Genomic DNA, 23,187 nt, shown 5'->3' with positions numbered 1-23,187 from the left:
ACATACCAATCCCTAGGATTGACTCAGGGCATATTAGGTGCACGCAATCGTGTTGGTACACATTGTGTTTTGCTTATCAAGGGTAACAGATCCCTTTTGAAAACAATATTTTAACACCAAGTTATTCTGTTACACGCGTCAGAGAAATACTAAAACAACTTAGGATGCACATTAATGCCTCGCAATCACATTTCTGTCAAGTCGGTAACAGAGAAACAGGATCACGTTGGCTGCAACATTAGACAGTATGGTAGAACTGCAATACAGAAGGTATGGATAGAAACCTCTCCCCATTAGGACAAACCAAATCATTAAAGAGACGACACCTGTGACGACCCCAGAGTTCTATAACTGTCAATTTAGATGGCACCTGGTGATGGGTCTGTGTCCTTGTGACTCCTGTCAGCAGGAGATGAAAGACGTAGAATTTGAAATACACAATTTGCATTTTATGCAGCAGGGGGCTGAGGTGCATGAAAACAGCTGATGCCTTAGTTAGGTTCTGAGACAAACAGTGGGAAAGTGTGACATTTTCTAGTGCTGCGTTTGATGTTTAGTATCATTTTATAACATTCAGAGCAATGAACATAACTGGCATTCATATTTTCTTTGCTATATGTTGTCATACACTACAACTCTACCATCCAGCTAAGGACTTGACAGTGTGTCAAAGTTGCATGGTACTAGGACATTGGAAATTATATAAGTTATACTTGTTAATGTTATTGGAAAACCATTTGTTCAAGGTGTAATAATTACTAATCAGATTTTTAACAAAAGATTGCAAACCAAGAGTGAGAACACAGGATGGAAACAAATGAACCATCATTAACACTGACCCTCTGCAACAATACCATGTAAATTATTTGTATGGTCCTGCTGTTGTGTTATGTGTTCATCATTACTGCATCAGACAGAGGTAAAACACATCATTCTTTGAATAAGGATTGGTTAAGAAACACACAGAATGCCAATTCCAATTTTCCATGTATCCCTCAATCTTCAATAATTTGGTCCAATAAGTATGTATATACTTTAACATTGGAAAGAAGGAAAGGTACATGCAGGCACTTCAATTCTGCAAACCATCAGCATTGTTTTGATTCAGTCCGTCACCTTTTTGGTAATACAAGTGGTGTGTTCAGGACATGTCAAACTCTTGTGAATCAGGGACCACCTGATTAGACTCCATTCTCTATTGTCAAACCCTATACTGTTAAGTTGGAGTTCCATGTTCTGGCATTGGTTCATTGGAGTCATGCTTGAGCTACCTGTTCATTGCTCTGCTTATCAAATATACATTTCATGCGCATGCTTTGTAATAACACCTTGCTTGAAATATATATATTTTTTTCTTTCTTGAATACGTCCGTGATTGACTTAGATGCATGTAATGTGTGAATGCTATTGTGTTTATTTTTTAGTGAGTATCAGTTATGTTACTGTTGTATTAGTTTATTATTTTGTTTTTCTCTGGACTTGAGAGTTGACATATCTTATATAGCTGCTTTTGAATTAGTGTAATCTTATTTATTGCAGTAGTCTTATGTATTCCCAACTGGAAGTGTCGCTAGAGATTACCAACTCTATACGGACATGTTAGACTACATATTTGCTATTTGTGTTTCAACACATACTGGGACATGCTAGAAGTGTGTGATTATAAAACATAGCAGGGTGAAGTAGACTATGTAGATTATATCACTGAATTTGATTTTGTCGATATAATGCCTAATAATTAAATAAAAATGTATCATATTGCCACAATGTTACCCGTTCAATTCTAGTCATTCAAAACCAAAAGGCTTATGACAGATCACCATGTTTACATAGAAAATCTGGAACAATTAAGAATTTGTTCCATCTGATAATAATAACACTATTGTCATCCATTGAGGTGGCTACACACCACATGCTGACAATAACTGGAATGTCCATAACTGTTATTGATTCAGATATGGTGATGTTTTATGCATGACTTTAAAGCAGCCCAGTGGTTCTCGGCTGCAGCACTTTGCGCGCGGTCTGACAGACCCTGTTATGAAGCCAGAGCGTCTGCATCTATGTGCGAACACTAGTCAACACTGTCAAGCACTTGTTCACACATTGGCATACTGCGAGAGGCAGCCGAGAGGGCAGTTAGGGACAAATTACATCTTTATTAGAGCATCGCCTTTTAAAATGTTGGCACATTTGGTATTCGGTTCAGCTCACCCTCTAGTTTCATGAACGTAGTGCCAAACACAGCTTCGGCAGTGGCCTGTCAATGTGTTCTAGCAGCAAATCTCTCAGTCCAGAGAGGCAGCATCCTGTTTAGAATGGAGGTTTTTTTTTGTATTCAGTATACAAATGAAAAGGCCATATTCAGACTTGCAGTGTAATATTGTTGAATATGTCACCTACAGTATGAGTGCAAATTATTTCTGAATCTCACTTGCTCAGAAAGTGATTCACAATAGACTTTCACTACAAGGTCAAAAACATTTAGGGAAAGCTATGCCCACTATACTCCTACACTATATTACATTTGAATGTATTAAAGGATAGCGCCTTGAGATGCAGCATCTTATTTTCTATGGTTGTCCTATAGCACAGATACAAGATTATACTACACAACATACAGGAGAAACAAAAATAACATAACACATGAAACCCTGCTTTGTTTATCGGGACAATACATACAGATAAACATAAGAATTATTCATACATTAAAAAAAAACATATTTAATATGCAATGCAATAAACAACACAAAACTCTGATGATAAGGAAAGTGATACAGTTTAATTTGTGTAGTTAATCTTATTTACATACTGTAGATGGGAAAACTTAAAGATATTACATTACAATTTTGATGAACACAATTCCATTTTCATACTGACTCTCAAATAGCCTCCAGTTTTACCTTCTGTTTGCTTGTGTTTTTGTTTTTATTTTTTGTTTGCTTGATCCGTGCCCCCATCCGTGTGGTTGTGCTCCCCTTCCCCCTACAGCCCCCTCCGCTCCCCCTCAAGAGGTACACCTGGTCAGCCTGAGCTCCACCAGCCTCAAGGTGAGTTGGGTGGCGCCGCCCGCCGCTAGCCGCCATGGTGCCATAGTGCGCTACACGGTCAGCTACCAGGGCATGGCTGGAGAGGACACCGAGCGCCATGAGGTGACGGGCATCGGCGCAGACGCCACTAGCTATGTGCTGGAGGCCCTGGAAAAGTGGACAGAGTATCAGGTGTGGGTGAGGGCACACACTGATGTGGGCCCGGGCCCCGAGAGTGCCCCAGTGAGGATGAAAACCAAAGAGGATGGTAGGTTGACACCTCCCCTGAAGCAGAGTGCTCTCAGACTCTTCACATCTGTGTTGCTTGGGGCTGCCTGTCACTATCTTTCTTCAACTTCTGCTGCATATTTCTCTGTGTCCTGTTGATCAATTTTGATTTAATAAGGGGATAGTGGTGTCTGAGGGGCCCGGCTCCTCTTTTCACTTCACTCTCTATGGCTTTAACACTTAACACATCTATGCCGGGGGTTAAGGCTCATCAGCCCCGGGCCTCAGCTCTGCACTGCTCTCTTCTGCTTTTAACTGTTTGAATGAATGACTTCTTGTTTTCCTTTCTTCTGTTCTTTGGAATAGAAGTGTAGCAGAACCTCCTTCACCCTGCTCTATCACTCTTGCCTTTTTTTATTACTGGTTACTTATTTTGTTTTACAGTCTGATAGAGAGTGGCTACCCCTGAGAGCCTTCTATAATTAATGTGTTTGAAGTTTGCTGCAACAAAGCTAATTTCATACCGGAATTAAGGGTCTTGCAGACATCACTCGACCACAGGCGGTCCTGCAAAGGGTGTTTTGGGAACACAGTAGAAAATAGAAGGTCTAACTAACTGAGTAAATATTATTTTGATTCATGACCAAATCTGGTATTACTTTCTTCTATAGAGCGCCACAAGTCTATAAAAAAAACTCAGGAGCCATTATTAGTTTTTTGGCGGACTCATCACAATCTGAGGAAAAAAAGTCGACATAATTGTGACTCCTTCCTCAGTCTCTCTCTCTCTCTCTCTGTCTGTATGTCTCTTACATTCTGCCTTTCCTTCCCTTCCTCACTCTCCACCTTCTTCTCTGCTCTTCACAGTGCCGGGAGCGCCCCCCAGGAAGCTGGAGGTTGAGGCTATAAACTCCACAGCGATCCGGGTGACCTGGAAGCCACCGCTGCAGGGGAAGCAGCACGGCCAAATCCGGGGCTACCAAGTCATCTTCTCTCGGCTGGAAAACAACGAACCGCGAGGCCAGCCTAACATCATGGATGTTGCTTTACCAGAGGCGCAGGTACTGGATGCTCTTTTACTCGTGTCCAGTCTTTCCCCTGTCTCTCTCTCTCTCACTCGATATCTGTCTTATGTCCGTTTCCAATTTGTTTCATTCTCCACCGCTCCCCTATTCCTATCCATTCTCCTTAAGTTCACACTTCATTTCCTCCATACTTTGTGACACACATGGATTTTTTTCTTCAGTGGACTGCAGTATGTCCCCTCCCCTCCCCTCTTTTTTCATCGCTCCCCACATGTGTCATTTGACTCTAAATTGGGTTCCGACTCCCACATCTTTGGATTCACTTGTCGTGACAAGAGCTATTCTTATGCTACATTAAAAGCTATTAAATATTTCATGTATGTTACGTCACAATGGGGCTTAGTAGAATCAATGCACCTCTATCTGCTGTTTTAGCAGTAATACATATGCACTGCCTTGTTACCATGTTTATAAATGAGGTTTTTTTTCCTGACGCCGCCCTTTACACATTAATGCAGGCTGCTCCGAATCGCCCAAAGCTGTGTGTCTCTGTGAGATGGATGAGAGATTGTAATCCTTAAGAGGGATTCAGAGATTCATGAATATCTTAAAGCCAAAAACCCCACTCTCACCTTTTCCCTCTCTTTGGGAGGAGAGAGACCAGCTTAAGAGCCTCCTTATGATTGTTTGCCGGGAGTAACATTTGCGCGAACACGCATTCGCTCGCACCCTGGATGGCCTCACACAGAAACATCTAATATAAACAAGTAAGCGCTCCATGGCCGCAGGAAAAACCACAAACAAATCCAAACAGCCCTTGCGTGTGTCTCTGAGCAGGTTTGCTGATAAATGCTGTGCAGTGGCATTTAGGGATACCAACAGGTTGCTGGTTCAGTTCCCAGGCAGTGCACATTGCTGTGCCCTTGAGTGGAGCTATTAACCCTCATTTACTTTGGCAAACACCCGCTGTCTTAAGTCTTATCAACTCAGAAGAGAAAGCCCTTTCAAAGTCACATTAAAATGACGCGTCAGATGTGCTACATCCCAAGTGATGCTAAGTCGACGCTTGTAGATCCCAGCTGGGAAACAGGGCCTCTAGTGATTAACACATAATGAATAATTTTGTGTGTGGTTGTCAGAGCACTCAAGTGGCCCATCTCACACGGGACTCTATAGCAATTTCTAAGCATAAAATTAACATGAAGTTAATTTTGGCCAAATAGTGAGAATTACTGTAGTGTAAAAGAAGCCCTGGCTGATATCTCCTGGTCATGTCTCTACACCTGGCCAAATGGTCTACCCTCAACTTCCAACATCTCTGTTGTTCAGCTGCTGGCAGCTGCTGCTGAGTGTTCACTGTTATCTGATTGTTTACCAGAGGGCTTGACAGCCAGGCCAGCATCGTTTGGTCTGGGAGAAGGGAAAAACATGGTGGCTCTTTGTCTTCCTGGAAGTGTTTTCTTTATGTCGACATGTTTAGCGTGACTTTGTTTTGCGTTATGAACTGAACACAACCCGTACTTGTTGTGCAAACAATACTCCCTGCCATGTCTCATTTGTGCCAGGTCTACACTATACACACAGACAGACTGCAGTTTGGCGCTCAGGTGCAGTTCGGCGCTCAGGGTTGCTCTCGTGTTCCAGTTTGGTGTCCGGGACACCTTTTGAACTCACCGTTCCCCCGTTGGCAGAAGCCTGCATTTCTCCTCCCCTCTCTTATGATTGTGTTATCTTCCCTCTCTCCCTCCAACTCCCTTGCCTTTCTCTCCTGACCTCCATTTGCACCCTTCCTGCCTGCGATGCTGGTTGAGTAATTACCAGAGGCATGCGTGCAGGTTGGTTACCCTTGGTTGAGTCATCTCTACAGATTGTTTTCTATGAGACAGCACCGAGTAGCCAACCTGCAAGGACCTGCCCAGACGTCACTTAAGACCACACAGTCTGCTCCCCTTGTCCACGTCCGCCCTACTGCTCGTAGAACAATCACTCCTTTTCTCGCTCATCTTTCCATTCACATACCCCGGCAACAAGTGGAAAACACAACACAGATAACATGAGCAAACACGCTCACTGCTCACATCAACCTAGTGGTAGGCGTTCCAGCTCACTGAGAAAGAGTTCATGACTCATCCCAGACTCATGCACATCTCTGAAACGCACACCTGTAATTGGTGTTAAATAAATAAAAGGAAAAAACTATTTTCTTCTACCTTGCCACATCCCATGGCATTTATCTTAAGAATTTGCCTAATGTGTTGTGTAAGCTGTTCCTTATCCACCCTTTCATCTGCATTGGATGCACAGTAAGCCTGCCATGAAGAGAAAAAAAAACATCCATATTTCTCAGGACTCTCACGACATAGCACCAACCTCACCTCCGTCTTAAATCAACAATCTAATAAACTGATTGGATTGCAAGTTCTGTCAAAACCGCTATCACCTCTCCCCTGGTCTGTGTCCCACTATTTCAGGCTCCTTCTCTCCTCTTCACCCTCTCTCAGGGTTAGCTGAAGCGCTAGGAGGAGAGCTAGGAGAGCTTGTCTGTGCGTGGGCGGCTTTAAGCGCCTCTTTTTCTTTTCAAGTAGGAGCCCACACAGCGCCCTCATTTCCCTGCTAAATTTAAACCAGAGGCCATGTTATAACAGTGTGATGTTATCAACCCCTTTTTCCAACCATATTTCTGTTGGTAAAGTGGCCTGAGTGGGCCGCCATCATTGAGTCTGATGCCATTAGCCACTGTCTGTGCTTCCATACATTTTCTGCACAAGTTTGCCTCTCCCATGCACAAGTTGGCCTTTATTCAGCACTACTTTTCCAGGTTCATTTTGTTTGACCACTCATGCGTTTTTGTGGTGCGTGTGCGTTTTATGTGTGGGAGCGACCGAGCGAGGCATTGCTTCACTGCCTCTGCGGCCCTCACTGCCTCAGATTAGAGTTGAATGTGAATCGAAAGAAGAAGAAGAAGAGGGAAAAAAAGAGAAAAGAAAGAAGCACCTCAGCCCGTTTCACTCCATCAATCATGACAGCTCCTTCTCTTCCACATCACTCGTTCCCCCTCTCTCGTTCCCATTTTTATAGGCACACATCTCAGCCCATGTCATCACATTTGCATTCACCCGCCTGCAAATTATACTGCTCCGTTTCCACAAACGGCGCTTATCAGCAATGATGTGTTTTCAGCTTGCGTTGGCATTCGAAATATAAATGGAGGGATAATTTATAATTCTCTCATGGATTGAAAGCAGAAAGCAAAAGCGGGTTGCGATAGAAAGGGATTAAGCCGAAGATGAGATAGGAACTCTTGCAAACCTTAATGTGTTTGCTGCTCTGTTGACATACTGAGTGGAGTCAACGGTAAACAAATTAAGCAATTAGGCACGTCAAAAACTGTTATTCATGGAGTTAAGTAGCAGCTGCTCTTAAATGGTGGTATTTAGTGCCCCGCCACGCAGGGGAGCTCGACGTAGCGTTTTTTTTTTTTTTTTTTTTTTTAATGGGCCATGTGTGTCAACCAGTTGCATCTGGGACCGTACTGAGGCCTCGCTCATGTTTCACTTAGCTGGTTGCTGGTAAAAACTCTTCAACAGGGAGGTGGGCGGGGACGTTAGGTCTTTTGTCTTTTCATATGCCAGCAGACAATATCGAATGATGAACACCGTCTCCAGAGTACACAATGAAGCAGCAGTGTTCGGCCAGCTCTCTTTGTTTTGTGAAGGTCGGAAGTTGCAACAGGTGAAAGTTGGGCAAACAGGTACACAGCCGCCACTGCCAAATTACCTAGATCTTTTATAAAACAAATTAGGTTTGGTTTTTATTTTTTTAGGGTTTTGAGATGTTCTATCTGCCTCAATGGCTGAACAATTAGAATAAAATACCTAATTGCAATTTGGCTGAAGAATATTGCAAGTAAGATTTTAATTATAAAGTGATTACAGGCCTGTTTTTGTGGCCTACATAACATTAAACAAACCATATGTGTAATCACAACACATTTTTGCAAGAATAAGTATGACAAATTGATGCAGTTGCATTTTGTAGCTTTTAGTTAAGGGCCTCCCAAGGTCCTGTTCTTTTTTAACCTTTCGGCTGCAAAAACAAAATGTAATTTACAAGTTAACTAAACAGATAAATCATAATCGAAAAATGTACTTACTCAGCATTTGGAAAGATATTACGTTGGTGGTATAAACAACATTCAAAACATAATCCTAACATTCAAAGGCAGCTGCTATGTTATGATAACAGTTGCACAATCGTACACTCTTGATAATAATGACAAACAGCCGGTAAGTCTCATCTGACATTGTTTGCTTATCGGATATACAACCCTTTACTGTTGTCAGCTCTGCATTTTTGCTGTTGAGCTAACAATTATAGTGCTGTTGAATTGTTCAATGATGTGAGAAAGAGCATCCCTCCCATTGTTCCCCACTCCACCAGCAACAGTTATGCACCCTGATGTTCAAATGTCATTGCGTGCTGCAGCCACCTTCAGCCACCTTCTCCTCCTCAGACCCCCCTATTCATTCCGTGTTCTCCATTTTGTTCTACACTAGTGTCACCGGTATCATATCTCCTGTCTCTTGTCAGCCGGGCCACCTATCAGTAGCTGTAGGGGAAGAGTTGCGGGTAAACACCAGCAGTTGCGTTCTGCATCGATAGGGTTTGATGTCACAGGGCTAGCATAGCGCGCCGGTAATAGGATTTCACGCTCGGCATCGACGAAGCCCCGCAGCACCAAATGGGCTTTCACTTTCCCCCGGGAAGCACTTGGCCGAGCACAGTGTGCAAAGGAGAACATTTTCAAAACATATTGAAATATAATGAATAAAAGGCTCCATTTTACTGAAAAAAAGAACGAGAAAAATGCTCCAGTGATTCTGCATAGTTTATGCTTCATTTCAACACCGAGGTAGTTACCATACAAATAGAGGTGTTCTGTGATTAAGGAAGTAGAGAGCTTTTTATTGGATTCGTAGGCAAATGAGAAAACAAGGCAGTGCATCATAAAAGAAAATCAGGGACTTCACAGCCATTGTTCAACTCGGCTGCACAATTTATTTTATGCCACTCAACTTGTGTTCATTTCTTCTTCTTTCTTTTTTTATTTTGCATTTACTCCGTCTCTTCCATCACACTCTCTGCCTCTGTGTTGTGTTGTTCTCTACTGCATGACTCTGTTGACACCTACATTCATCTGCCTTTAAGTGGGAAAAAAAGACCAGCGCTTTTTTTCCCCTGTCTGTTGTTTTGTCCCTGACTCATTCTCTCCCCGCCCATGTGTCCTGTGTCTTCTCTCCCATCAGTGGAATATTGAGGAGTCCACCGAGCATGTGAGTAACCCCCATGTGTGCTGCTGGGTTGGTCTTGCAGGGCAGACTCTTCTACCCTCTGCAATTTGGGGGTGCTGTGTGCAGTGTTTTTTGGGGGTTTTATGAGTTGCGTGCCTGTGTGTGTGTGTGGGTGTGTGTGAGTGCGTGTGTTTATCTGTTGTACGTGCCATGCCTGTAATCCGCTCGGTGTGAAAACTCATGAAAGATCATAACCCCATCCTAACCGCAGCAAGAGATTTGTGTGCTAATGATTCCTGGTTTTTATACTTACGTGTTTGATGTTCTCTAAGCGCTACTATAACCAACAAAAACTAAACATTAGGATTATTCCACCCGATGATTGCATACAAGTCTAATATGACAATATTTTAGCATAAGACTAACTCGTAGTGGCAGTAACCGCGGCGAGCATGCAGTGCTATCCTCCGTCACTGAGCGCACAGTGCAGTCAAAGGCTACGTGTCACTATAGCAGTGTGGTGCTGACATTAATCAGGCGGGCCTATCCTTCTGTCTCCCCTACTGTTCCAGATGACATTTCTATCTGACGGGGAGGGGGCTGTGTGGTTTTATCAGCTCCACACATCTCCCCAAGATTGCCACCAGCCTTTCATGTTCTTTTCATTTGCCTGGATGGCAGCTCACCGCTCCACGGCTGTCGCACAAGCCCCTTTGTTATGGCTTTTTACCTCCTAAACGTCATATCGCACTGCCATAAATGCAGAGCCACTTACTGTGCCTTCCTCGTGAGAATTGAGGGATGAGAAATGCAATAGAGACACGCCAGAATAGAACTGGTTAACCGTTATTTTCAGCATTCAAACAAGGTCAGGAAAGTGCATAGCTTTTAAGAAACCGCAGCAAACAATAATGTGAGCCGTCCAAAAACCGGTTTATCAATCCAGTCACCACCCGAAAAAAAGGTCAACGGATGCAGAGTTCTTTTGTTCATCTGTTATTATATCAACACTTCTTTCTTTATAATTGAGCCATCAGGATTGGCCAGATCATATCATTTTCTTTCTGAAAGGAGAAATGTTCTTGCACATCACACAAGGCTAGATTCTTACAGCTAAACCAATATGGCATGAGTCAGGCTCTCCCTCTTTCCTTAATATGTTGATTAACAGATTAACTGACAGACACAGAACTAGACGCTGTCAGAGGAAGACATCTGTTCACAAATATGTATTATATCTATAGCAGAAAATGTTTTGGCCACAGCAGTCTTTTTGCCAGGTAACTAATGCAGTGTGACTATAGGCACAGACAGATGTTAACAGCAAAAAAATATTAGCATATCTTGTTGACTCATGGCATGCTCACAACACGTAGAATACTGAAGCAATGTTCTGCATTTTCCAAGCAAATTGAATAGAACACACCAAACATTATGCCTTGGCAGAAAATAGACATCTGAACCGTATATATTTGCTTTAACAATGCTGTCCATTTTTTCTCCTGGCATGTCCTACAGAAGTGAGGATAGCGGGGCAGGGGGGTAGGGGGGGGGCTTGTAGAAAAGAATCCATTTCTATAACTAGTCGACTTGATAATCTCTGTAATGCCCTTTGGTGCTGCTCTAAGCATTTGCTCTGAAGGAAACTTTCCCTATTTTCTGCTGAGTTTCAAAAGTATTGCCAGGCTCGATTTGACCTTGCCAGGGAAGGGGGGGGGGGGGGGTCGGGAGACATCTCTGCGGCTGGCACTGCTGAGACTGTTTAAGCCATTTTGTATGATTAAAGTAATGAGACTTCCTCCATAAAGTTAAAATGGTTTTATGATACAGTAATTTAGCATTCTCTCTCCCTGCTCTCTTAAAGGGTAGTATGGGAGAAGCCAATGCCCCTTAAAGAGAACGGCAGTAAAAGGAATTGTTAAACAGAGCCTGCTTATATAATCTGTTAAATGCTCTTCTATGGTTAGCAAATTAAAACTTCATTAGTTAGAGAAACAGCATCAGGGCAAAGCCGTATAAAATTCCAAGAGCACGAGAAGTTTGCGGGGAGTTCCGGCAGGAAGGCTCCTAGGCATCGGCGTGTTCGCCCTCGCAGTGGCCCCAGAATGAAACAGACAACTCCAGCATGTGTGCATAAGCCGCGGGCATTCGTTTGTTCTTAGTATGGAGTGAATGTTCATGTCTGCGTGCATCATTGTGTGTGTGTGTGTGCATAGGTTCACATTTATAGTGTGTCTGTACGTGCATGCATACATACAAGTGTGTGTTTGTAGACATTGTTTATTCACGGGTGAGTATGCAAGTTCATGTATGTGTGTGTGTGTGTGTGTGTGTGTGTGTGTGTGTGTGTGTGTGTGTGTGTGTGTATGTCTGTTTACATATGGGCTTTGTTCAAGCTCCGAGAGTGTTGAATTCCATCGTTTGTGTGTGTGGGTGTGTTTTAATTCAGACCGATGCAGTCTGGTGAAGTGAGTGCCAGCACTGCAGCAGGTTACCAATAACACTGTGTTACCTCAGCTGTTTGCTGTGTGTCTGCTGTCTTTGTGTGTGTTCCTGACTTTTGAGTTACTGATTTGTTCAACCCCCTCAGTGTGTCTGTGTTTTTCAAGTAGAGACTGTTTAAACATTCAACCTAAGTTCCTTGGGAAGCCAGAGGAGTATATATATATATATATATATATAGCAAGAATCTAACTTCATTATTAAAAAATGAAATCCGTCTGATGTATTTTTTATCTTTAAGATTTATTTAAAGTTTCCAGGATACGTCCCACACTCATTAGTGTGCTATTTGTGGGGCTTTTATAGACCGCCAAGTAGCGTTGATACTAAACTCCTCTGGGTAAAGTCTCATGCTCATCCAAGCATCAGGCATGAACACTGACACACTGGGGATGTTCTGGTTCATTTGGTCGGTTCCTTGGTTAAGGCCCTTACAATGTGCGCAGGATTTATTTATTTATTTTTGTTTTTTTTACTAAGAAAAGTTCCTGAACTAGTTTTGTGTGCCTTCAAAACGTTCCTCTGTTAAATGCTTCAACTTTTGTTTTGTTTTATGTCATAGGCAAATTGATCAAGATGGAGAAGTGGTGTTTAATTTGATTACGGTTTCTTTCGGTGCTGTGTGTTTTGTAAGGGGATAAGAGCTTGTGTGAGGGCTTGTTTGTTTTTTTTGCCGTTGAGGTGGTCTCGCCTAGGCTCACTGAATCCTTTGTAACCCTTTGACCTGGTGATTTTTCCATTTTTTCAGGAGGCCATCATTGCTGGACTACACTCTGAAACCACCTACTCTGTCACCGTGGCAGCCTACACCACCAAGGGAGACGGAGCGCGCAGCAAAGCCAAAGTCATCACCACCACTGGAGCAGGTCAGTTATCATGTAAAGCATAGGATAGGTGCTATCTGTTTACAGTGAGGATTATCTGTAATGATTACAAACTGATAACCTCTGTCCCCTGCATTCAAGAAGGTACAATCATTAAACGACTGCCCTCGTGCCCGGAATGTCATGTTAGTTTTAGTAGCATGCAAAACGTGTGTTATCTTTCATTCTCAGTCTAGCTACCATCACTAACGGCTGTTGAAGTGCTATGAGCAAGGCCATAACCTTCATATGCTCCATGTAAACTACCTGTTGGTGGATATGTGTTATTAAGGGCAGGGTATGAATCTGTGTATCTTCTGAGGGCAAAAGTTAATAATTTTATGAAATATATGCTCACTCACTTTCTAGCGTAGAGTTGGTAGATCAATACCGCTCTTATATTATTCTGTTAATGAATGAGCTAAGAGGTCCTTAGTGAGCTTTAGAGATGCTAGTTGTAAGATGTTGTTACCTTTTGATCGAGCAAGGCCAGATGTTTTCCCTTGTTTCCAGTCTTGAATGCTCAGATAAGCAAACCAGCAGCTTGCTCTAGCATTATATGTAATGCACAGGGATGAGAATAGTACTATACATTTTCAACTCTTTGTCTGAGAGCATATTTTTCCCAAAATGTTGAACTATTACTTTAAATCCGAGGGGTTTGTTTAAAATAGTTCCCTGCATTTTCTACTTCGAATTTATTTTTTATTTTTTTTCCAGTGCCAGGCAAGCCCACCATGATGATCAGCACCACCATGGGCAACACAGCGCTGATCCAGTGGCAGCCGCCTAAGGAGATGGTGGGCGAGCTGATGGGCTACCAGCTGCAGTACAAGCGCGTGGACGACGAGAGCTTCACCTCGCGCGAGCTGAGGAAAATCGACGACCACTACACCGTCACTGGGCTACACAAGGGCGCCACTTACGTCTTCCGCCTGAGCGCCCGGAACCGCGCCGGCAACGGAGAGGCCTACGTCAAGGAGATCAGCACCACCGAAGACGTGCCCTCGGGATTCCCCTTCAACCTGCAGGTCACCGGACTGACCCAGTCCAGCACACAGCTGACCTGGGAGCCCCCGCTGCAGGCAGAGAGGAACGGCAAGATCGTCTACTACCTGGTGGTGTACAGGGACATCAACAGCCAGCAGAACACCACCAACCGCACCGCAGACAACCACATGACCATCCAGGGCCTCAATCCAGACACCACCTACGACATCCGGGTGCAGGCCTTCACCAGTAAGGGCGCGGGACCCCTCAGCCCGAGCATCCAGAGCAGGACCATGTCCAACGGTAGGACACAGTGCCATGACAATTATACACAAACATATAACAGGGGTTGTTTGTTTTGAAAACGTAATAAACTGGGGTTTGAAACATTGCACATGTACACATCAAACACTCCACCGTGCCCCACAGCAAACGTGTGAACACTATATAACCTACTTGTGTTTTCACCGCTATAACTGGGTCTTTTTCTTGTCTTTATCAGTGCCACGTTTTCTTGTCTACCACTCTATACAGTGCAGCACTGTGTTTATTGATTTATAGAGTACTAATCTCATTACACGCCACAGTCACATTACCATGCCGCCTTCGTCCTCCCTCCCATTAGACACAAATCTAAAACGCACCAATGCGTATGTCCTAATGCATTGTATAATCTTATCAACGTTAGATTTTTTATTTATAACTAGTTGTGCGCCATGTCTATTTTAAGACTTCTTGCCCTATACATTCCTTAGTTTATCACAAGGATCTCTGCCTGTTGCATGTGTCTTGTTGTGAACGGGGTGTAATGAATGGAACAGGGCTTAGGAGATTAAAGCTGTTTGTATGTGATCTGTAACCAAGCGTGAATGAGATTGTTACTGTTCTCCGAGCCCCCCTGTGGCTTGTCAAGTTTGGTCATAAGGTATCACCGCTGAATATGTTCACATTGTTTACGGAGAGCGTTACTTGCTTCACGGTACTGTGTGAAATTGAATTACACACATCTTTTGGTGTACTAGTTGTCATACTTGAGATATTAATCAAAACATTTTTCCGACTCTAGATTTTCCCACCCTAAACTTTGGTGTCAAAGCTGTTATGAAAACATCTGTCCTCCTCACCTGGGAATTGCCACAAAACTACAAATCCCAAGTGCCTTTCAAGGTGAGTGCCATTATTTTCAGCAATTCGGGGAGAAAGGCACCCAATGCATCTACATACAAAAAGTATTCACCATAACACAATTTGCATATACCTAGTCTTTGCATTGCTGATTACCTTTCAAAGGATTTTATTATTAGAATAAATGGAAATTTTAGTTGCTATTAATCCTATGACACAAACATTAATGGTAAATATGTATATGTTTTCCATTGGAAAGCTATTACCGTCCTTCAATGAATAACATTTACGTTAACATATATTTGTGAATTGTAGCAACACAAGACTATTATCACTTTCACCAGGGTGAGATGCAGTGACTTTCCCTATTTGCACTGAAAAATACGAAAAGACAGATGCATGCCTATTTATTATTAGGTGTAATAATCTGTCAAGATGATATTATATACATTTTCATCCTGTGGTAATGGAGCAAAGACAATTTTAAGTGTGAAAAAATATATTGGATAGGCACCAATGGGCAACTGTCACACTGAAAACACATGATGTCAGATTACATATGCCTTTCTCAGGACCATGTGTGTGTGTTGTTGAGGAAATTAGAGGAGAGTGTATTCCATTTTGTCTGGGGGGGGGGGTATACATTTTGTGTATGCATGTTAACTTAAACCCTAACTACCCGGGGTTTTCCCTTTGTGTGCTCACAGATCTTGTACAACCAGCAAAGTGTTGAAGTGCTGGGAAACCTGAAGAGGAAGCTGATCACGCAGCTGCAGCCAGACACCGACTATTCCTTTGTGCTGACGAGCAGAGGCAACATTGCTGGGGGTCTGCAGCAGCAGGTGTCCATCCGCACGGCGCCCGACCTGATCAAAACCAAGCCCAGCACGCACCAGGCTCAGGGGGGCAAGATGACCATCAGCCTGCCCAATGTCCAGACCAACACACGCGTCAGGTCAGCACTGAGATACAACGCACAAGCTAGCTAGGACACCACCAAGAAATGATGATTGTTGTAGGCCAGTAGACTCAGTTAATGTATAAGGATAATGTAGCTTTATTAGTGTTTTATTCTTGACCGCTGCTGTGATCTTACTTTCCATCAGGGATCAGTCAAGTGTCATGCGTAGAAGGCCATCCAAACTACTTATGTAAAATATTAAGAGGTACATTCAAACAGTATTATTGACAGTTAGTATTGAGAGTTAGTTCTCAAAAATCACACTGTAACACTAAAGATGTGGTGTCATTTAAACACAAACATTTGAGCAAATGTGAAGAACAGCAATTGGATTGATTCATCGTTGACAGATAACAAGTACAACTACAATTTCATTTCATGGAAAGTTCAACAAAAACATCAAATTAGAATACAACTGTAAGCAACTGTAGAAAAGAATTGAAGAAAGGCATTTGCATTTAAAATGTTTGTTTGGGACTCGTCTGTGGCCCTGAGCTTCTTAACAGCCACTTGGTTCTTATTGAAAGACATTATCACTATTTGAAGCTAATTCAACTGCGACTCTGAAAAACTGAACAACCATTCTGTCAGCAACAGCAGCAGAAGTGGCACAATTGTTTCTGATCGATACTAAACCAATCTTGAAACTTAAAACTGCAGCTTTTAGTCTCAGCTAACTTTACACAGGGACTGATGATAATGGGGACTTTTAACATCAGGTGGAGTTGTATTATCTTTTTGACTCCAATTGTTTGCAGCAGAATTGTGCCTGACCCTGTCGAGTAAAGGCCAGGACACACCGGCCCGATAATCGCAGTCGTAGAGTTTCGAGGGGACGGAGACACGAATCTGTTTGGTGTGTGCCGTGAAATCGGTCGTAGTTGATGTCGTCGGGCTTCTTTTGAGCCGATTGAACATGTTCAATCGGCGGCGGACAGTCTTTCAGTTTGGGCAATTTGATTTGTGGAGGGCTAGCGAATCAGTGAAGCCCGGAAGTGAGGCGGGTAGCACAAACAGCTAACAACAGTTAGCCATCGTTTTAATGTGTTTGTTTGTTTCGTTCAGTGAGTACTCACATGCATCAACCCTTGTTGACTGCTCGACACCATGCTCGACACTCTTTGCTAAAAATTATGCTCTTTATGGTCCATAAATATAAATACGTATTTCTATCTATGTTTATGGTCTAGAGAGCCGTCCCATCATTTCCGGCTTCCGTATTTTTTCGGGCCACAATACAGATTAGCGCCGCCTGCTGTTATGGAGACATTACGTCCCGCGCAAGCGCAGAGCGTACGGAAAGGCAACAGTCGGTTTGGTGTGTTCTTTGCACTTTTTCGGCCGCGACGGGAAGACTGGAGCTCCCTGAATCGGCAGTCACCATTTTCGGGTAGTCGGACTGCTGTGTCCTTGCCTTAAAGTATTTTCCTCAGACACACACACACACACACACACACAGACCGACAGACACATCTGAGTAGGGAGAGTGCACAAGGTTGATTGGTAAAAAGATTACAGGGCTGTCAGGGCCTGCCCAAGCTCCTGCACAGATTGACACGCAACGAGCGTGCGTGATTGGAAATGGGTGTGTGTGTGTGTGTGTGTGTGTGTGTGTGTGTGTGTGTGTGTGTGTGTGTGTGTGTGCGCGCGTGTGTGTGTGTGGGATGAACAGTCTTGTTATACATGTCTTCTCCCACTCACAGACTTGACTGACTGTTGAATCACAGAGTCAAAGCCTGTAGAGAACAGGAGAGAGGCAGCTGCTTTCACTGTCAGCAGCAGCTGATTTTGCAAGTTGTTGAATGCCGCAGTCTGAAAAAACTTTGAGCTGAGAGACAGACAGACTGGGGTTGGAGGCAAGACAGACAGCAAGAGGGAGCCAGCGCATAAATAAACACAGATGTTCGTACATTGCGTTCTTAAAAACACTTCCCTCCATTCATTACCTTACTCTTGAGTTTGTCCTTAACTCCTAAATGTCTTTCTAAAGTCTTTTAATCTATTTTTGGTCTTATATAATGAAAGCCTTTATAGAACAGGCACACACACACACACACACACACACACACACACACACACACACACACACACACACACACACACACACAGTAGTAGTCATATAGCTGGTCCTATTAACCTGAGAAATCCCAGGGGGGATCTTTAGCTGTAGTCTCCTCTTGCTGGAATAGTGTTTTGTTCCAGTCAACCTGGCAGATGTTGTCAGTGATTAGCCATTAATTGGAGAATGCGGTGCCAATCTGCTGGTGTTCGACCTTGGTGGGACCCGCTTGTGTACAACTTGAATTCAGCCCAGCAAGCCTCACAGTGAAAGTATGTCTTTCTAAGTGTTTTTGACTGGGCTTCTAAATGCACTTGGCCCACTTTGTTTCTCAGCATGCGCGTGCTTCAGACAGTCTGTCTTTAACACAGGTTTAATTTTTTCCCCTTGGCAGGTGGTACTTCATCGTGGTGGTGCCGGTGTCCCAGTCAACACGGCGGTGGAAGAACCCAGACGAGATGGACCTGGACGAGGTGAGTGCCAAGACGGTTGCTGATTGGCTAATGTGCCAAGGTCAGGACCAGGGGTCACCAATAGCTTCTCCGGTTCCAACTGTGTAGGAAGTCACTGGTTGTAGCTAATTAGCTCTTAGCCTCCTGGGCTCAGGTAGAGGGGGGCTGGCAGGTCAGAGAGGTTTTAAAACATGACTCACTCGACCAGGTGGGGAATTTCCTGATTGAGCGCCAGGTCTGCACACACACTACCCATCTGCTGAATCTAATAGTGTGAGGGCACAGAGAATCATCCTAATCTCATATAACTACTAGTGTAAATGTTAGGCGGGGAAACTGTATTTATATCGTTCTTGTTTGAACAGCAGTTACGAACCACTGCTCTACCAACGTTTTTTTTATTTATTTAAAGTCTTTATAATGGTTTTAAAAAAAGATATCCAAATAAGAAGAAAGATTTATGACTGCCTTATTTTTCCTATTGGATAAAAGTCTCCCGTATCCATGAGGGGGCTTAAGCTAAATGACATGCCTTTAATATTAATAGCCTAATTTTTAAGTAAAGTGTGAGGCTCGCTGGTTTGGATCGCTATTGTTTTTTAGCTCCCCGAAGAAATAACAGAGGAGACCAGGAGAGGAGGCGAGATGGGACTCTCCGACTCATTAAACAATGAGCAGGCCATTGTCTCCTCCCTCCGACATAATGATTTAATAAAAGCTACATCTGGCCAGCACATGAGACATCACTGACAGAAGACAACATGCTGCTGAAACACATAATGCTGCAGTGCTGTATATATGCTCCCGCTCGTTTATTATCCAGGTTGGCACTCATGCTGAGATTGTGTGCTGGAGCGGGCTCTAATTGCTCACTTCGTAGCTTGGCTGCGTTGTTTGCAAAAGTTATATCACCGAGCAAAGGGCATTTTGGCTGTGTGGATTGTGGAATAATTATTCGGAAAGGCATAGTAAGAGCCAGACCTGGACATAAAGTGCAATTGCAAAAGGGGGGTTGTATGTGTTAGCTTTTTAAAAGAAAATGAGTTGGATGGAAGTTAGTGCATTTAGTTGCTCCATTGCACATAAATTAGGTAGGATTTCTTTCCACACAAAACTCTTAAAACTTTAAAAGTATTGCGGACAATTTAGTCATTTTTCTTGCCAAACTTGACCCTGACCTTTGCTCTGTGTGTGTTTCCCATAGCTGCTCAGGGCAAGTGAAGGTCTGGTCCTGAGGCGCAGACGTCACCTGGATTCCTCCATGCCTTACATCGCTGCCAAGCTGGCCTCGCTGCCCACCACGTTCATCCTGGGTGATGAGAAGGGCTACAACGGCTTCTACAACAAGCCCCTCACCAGTCCACAGGAGTATCTCTGCTTTGTCCTGGCCGTACTCCGAAAGGAAGAAGGGGCAGACAACACTGCCAACTATGTAAGACACACACACACATACACACACATTATGTAAACCTCACATTACAGACAAACCTTCTCAACACAATTGATGAAACTAGTGTTATTTTCATTTCCAATTAAAGACCCCTCCCTTATTTGTTGGATTACAATGAAAATGTAAAAGAATCGAAATGACCTAAACCTCTAAATATTTTTTTTACGTGTCGCCTACAAACAGTTCATCACCCATCCTCAGAATCTTATCAAGCTTCCACGTAAGCATTTCCCCCAAAAAATGGCAGCGGCAAGCCAAATTGTTGTTGTTTTTTAACCGAGCCAATTTTTAAGCCAATTACCCTTTACTACAGCCGCCTCTAAAAGTCATTGCAGCTCATCCTAATAACTCCCTTATCAGTTTGACAACGACATCAGAGCTCCGGCTTTGGAGCTATAGCGGGGCCCCAGTGCAGATCTCTTAACAATGCTTATACAAGACTCTTGGCTTCTCTTAAGTGGAGAAAGGCTCCGTGCACTCGTCAAACTGCACTAACACCGAAAGCCCCAGCTCTCCACGGGATAGCTTCTGGAGTAAACTTCACCGCAGGAAGGACTTGAGAGCCTTGCGATTGCTCTGGGCTGGTCCACTATCCCAGGACATGCATATTCACAAGCTAAGGGGCCCCTGGGCAACCACAGAGGGAGTGGAACGCCAGTGCTCCATGTCCAAAAACCAAATCCAAGACTTTTCACCTATTTCTTTCTCTCCTTCACTCTCTCTCCCTCTTTTTCTTTTTCTTTCGCTCACTATCCTCTTCTCGGTGTCTCTCTTCCTCCCCTCATCTTGCTTGACCGTGAAGAGAGCAGAGGAGATTGATTAGTGCGGCTGGAGTTAAGAGGGAGACGAGGGCCCGGTCACAGGGCCCAGGGAGCCTAAAGCAGGCCTGATTCCCTTGAAATGCTGCTTTAAATGTCCTTAAACCCCCCCCTCCCAAACACCCCCCCCCCCCTCTCTCTCTCTCTCGGTAATCCCCCCACTCCTTCACTCTGACAGGGGGAGGGAGGGAGGTGCGAAGGAGGCTACAGTGGGCAGCTATGATGCACTTGACTTCAAAGGCAATGCATAAACCCCATCATCACTGCACAACAGTCTCACTGCACCTGCCAGGATGCACCAGCTCAGATCAGTGGCACTCAAGATTTGTCATTTTACTTTCTACTCCCCCCTCCTTAAACTGTGTATCACCCTCCCACCTTTAAACTTAGTCGTTTGGATTAATCAGGCTTCTTCACTTATAGGGAGAATCAATCAATGTGTTTACCTTCACTTCAGTAACCTAGGTATTGGCAGCTTCCTCCACTAAGCCAATTTCCTGAATTTCATGCAAATGAGATGCCTGGTTTGCTTACAATGGAGGTAAAGGTTTAAACGTGCCTTTTATTTTCATGTACAAACCCACATGCTTTTAGAACAGGGTTTCTACATTAGCAAATGTGCATTACAAAATGTCCAATGTCAGACCAACACTGAAACTGCAACAAAAAAAAGAAGCTGAAAAATATTTTGACATCCACCGCTGAGCAGTAGTAGACTTTTTGTAACAAATCAGAGACATAGAAAAGGGAAAACTGTCAGTTTCTTACTAGCCTGCCCTCTCACTGAACCATCAGTCAAAAGAACAAAACAAAAACTAAATAAAAAATCCTCTTCAGGCTGCACCATCATACTGTCACAAATTCACTCAAAATATGCCATCTTTGGTTCAGAATACAGTAGGGGGAAGGAAAAGAAATCCAATAACTGAACCCCAGCTGCACATAGAAAAAAACCTCAGGATTTACTAAACAAGATTACTGCATTGCACACCTTGATTCCTTATTTCTTCTCCTACTAACCTTCTAGTGTGGATGAAAACATGCTGAATTCTTAAGGCGGTGACTACAGGCAGCAGGCTGTCATTGATCGCTGTACAAATCCGTGCTAAGTAACCGCACTCTTTTGGGGAAACTCAGATACCGCAGCAGTGTTTTGTTTTTGTCAGCCCCAACGCGGCACTTGCAAACATTTATTACCAAACACACAAACGAGTAGCGACCAAAGGTAGAGCGTGGCAAGATGAAGCGACGGGCAGAAAAGGAGCCGCTTGGAGGCAGGATCTTCACCAGACCCAGGAGAATAAGACAACAAGTACTGGAGTAAATGACTTGTGTCTTTACTACACTTCCTCGCTAGCGCCCTAACTCCCCCAACGTAGATCAGACAGCAACGCCAGGGTTTAATAAGCCCTCGTATATCAATGGCCACAAGCAGCCAGCAGTGGTTTGCAGGGTAAGAACAGAACGAAGGACGTGAGGAAAAAGGGGGGGGGGTGAGAGGGAGAAAGAAGAAGAGAGAGAGAGAGAGTGTTCCTTCATGTCTCCCCAGAACCCAAAGGCAAATAAACAAGCCGGGGGAAGTGTGAAATGGGATGATAGATGCTGGGTGTGTATAAACAGTATCATTTAATGCAGGAAGAGGGGGAATGAGGGAGGTAGCATGTAATAGTGTGTGATGTGAGACAGAGAGGGAACGGTGGCGTTGGAGAGAGCAAAAGAGGAAAGCCACATTTTGGCATTGTGTCCCGTCCAGCTGCCTGTGAGTGAAGTTCGCATGAGAGGAAGTAAAACCAAGGAGGAGTAGAGGATTGGTAATGTGTGCTGTTTGTTTGATAAGGGAAGGTGAGTGGTTGGCGCAGTCAGAAACCAAAACAAAGCGTGCTCAAATGTGTTTACCACAGTTTCCTTGGCTCAAAACACCCTCCACGTTGAAGACGGGCTTCTGTCAAAATTCTCTTTTCTACATACATGCTTTTTTACATACTAAATCAAGAGAGAATTATGAGGACGGAGAGTAAAAGTCAAACTTTTTCTTTTGCTAATGGGAGGTAGAAATACGCAAAACATCGATGGGATTCTCTGTTCAACTGTAGTATGTCACTTCCCCTGCTAGTGGCGTCTCCCTTTAGGGATGCCCCTAGTAATCTGGATACTCTGTATAAAGACAGAGAGGGGAAAAGTGCATAGCTGGTTGCTGAGTGAGAAGGAGGACATGCAAAGGCAAAGTGGAGTTTAGGAAGAAAAGTGTGAGGGGGGGAACTAAAGTATGAAGGAGAAGGGTCACCGTGCAGGATAGGCTAGGCCCCCGCAGCTACAGTTCTGTTTCTCATAGATAAAAGCATACTCACACTCACACACACTATCATTTGTCCCTCTCACTTTTTCTCCCTCCAG

General features: G+C 43.7%; 1 protein-coding gene across 10 annotated transcripts in view; it reads left to right on the top strand.

Moving 5' to 3' along the window:
* ptprfb (protein tyrosine phosphatase receptor type Fb) overlaps positions 1-23,187 on the top strand; it is a 167,921-nt gene that overhangs the window by 106,800 nt on the left and 37,934 nt on the right. For 7 of the 10 annotated variants that reach the window (XM_080034566.1, XM_080034572.1, XM_080034571.1 and 4 more), the window contains 9 exons: positions 2,992-3,297; positions 4,125-4,318; positions 9,589-9,615; positions 12,824-12,941; positions 13,659-14,231; positions 14,995-15,095; positions 15,761-16,008; positions 18,468-18,546; positions 19,730-19,957. In XM_080034566.1, coding sequence (XP_079890692.1) covers positions 2,992-3,297; positions 4,125-4,318; positions 9,589-9,615; positions 12,824-12,941; positions 13,659-14,231; positions 14,995-15,095; positions 15,761-16,008; positions 18,468-18,546; positions 19,730-19,957 — 1,874 coding nt within the window. The remainder of the gene's footprint in view (positions 1-2,991; positions 3,298-4,124; positions 4,319-9,588; positions 9,616-12,823; positions 12,942-13,658; positions 14,232-14,994; positions 15,096-15,760; positions 16,009-18,467; positions 18,547-19,729; positions 19,958-23,187) is intronic. The other 3 variants (XM_080034565.1, XM_080034573.1, XM_080034570.1) reach the window with 1 other exon arrangement.

This window comes from Ammodytes marinus (genome assembly GCF_949987685.1).
Source record: "Ammodytes marinus genome assembly, chromosome: 9".
NCBI classification, from domain to species: Eukaryota; Metazoa; Chordata; class Actinopteri; order Uranoscopiformes; family Ammodytidae; genus Ammodytes; species Ammodytes marinus.
This window is presented reverse-complemented; position numbering and strand designations above follow the sequence as displayed.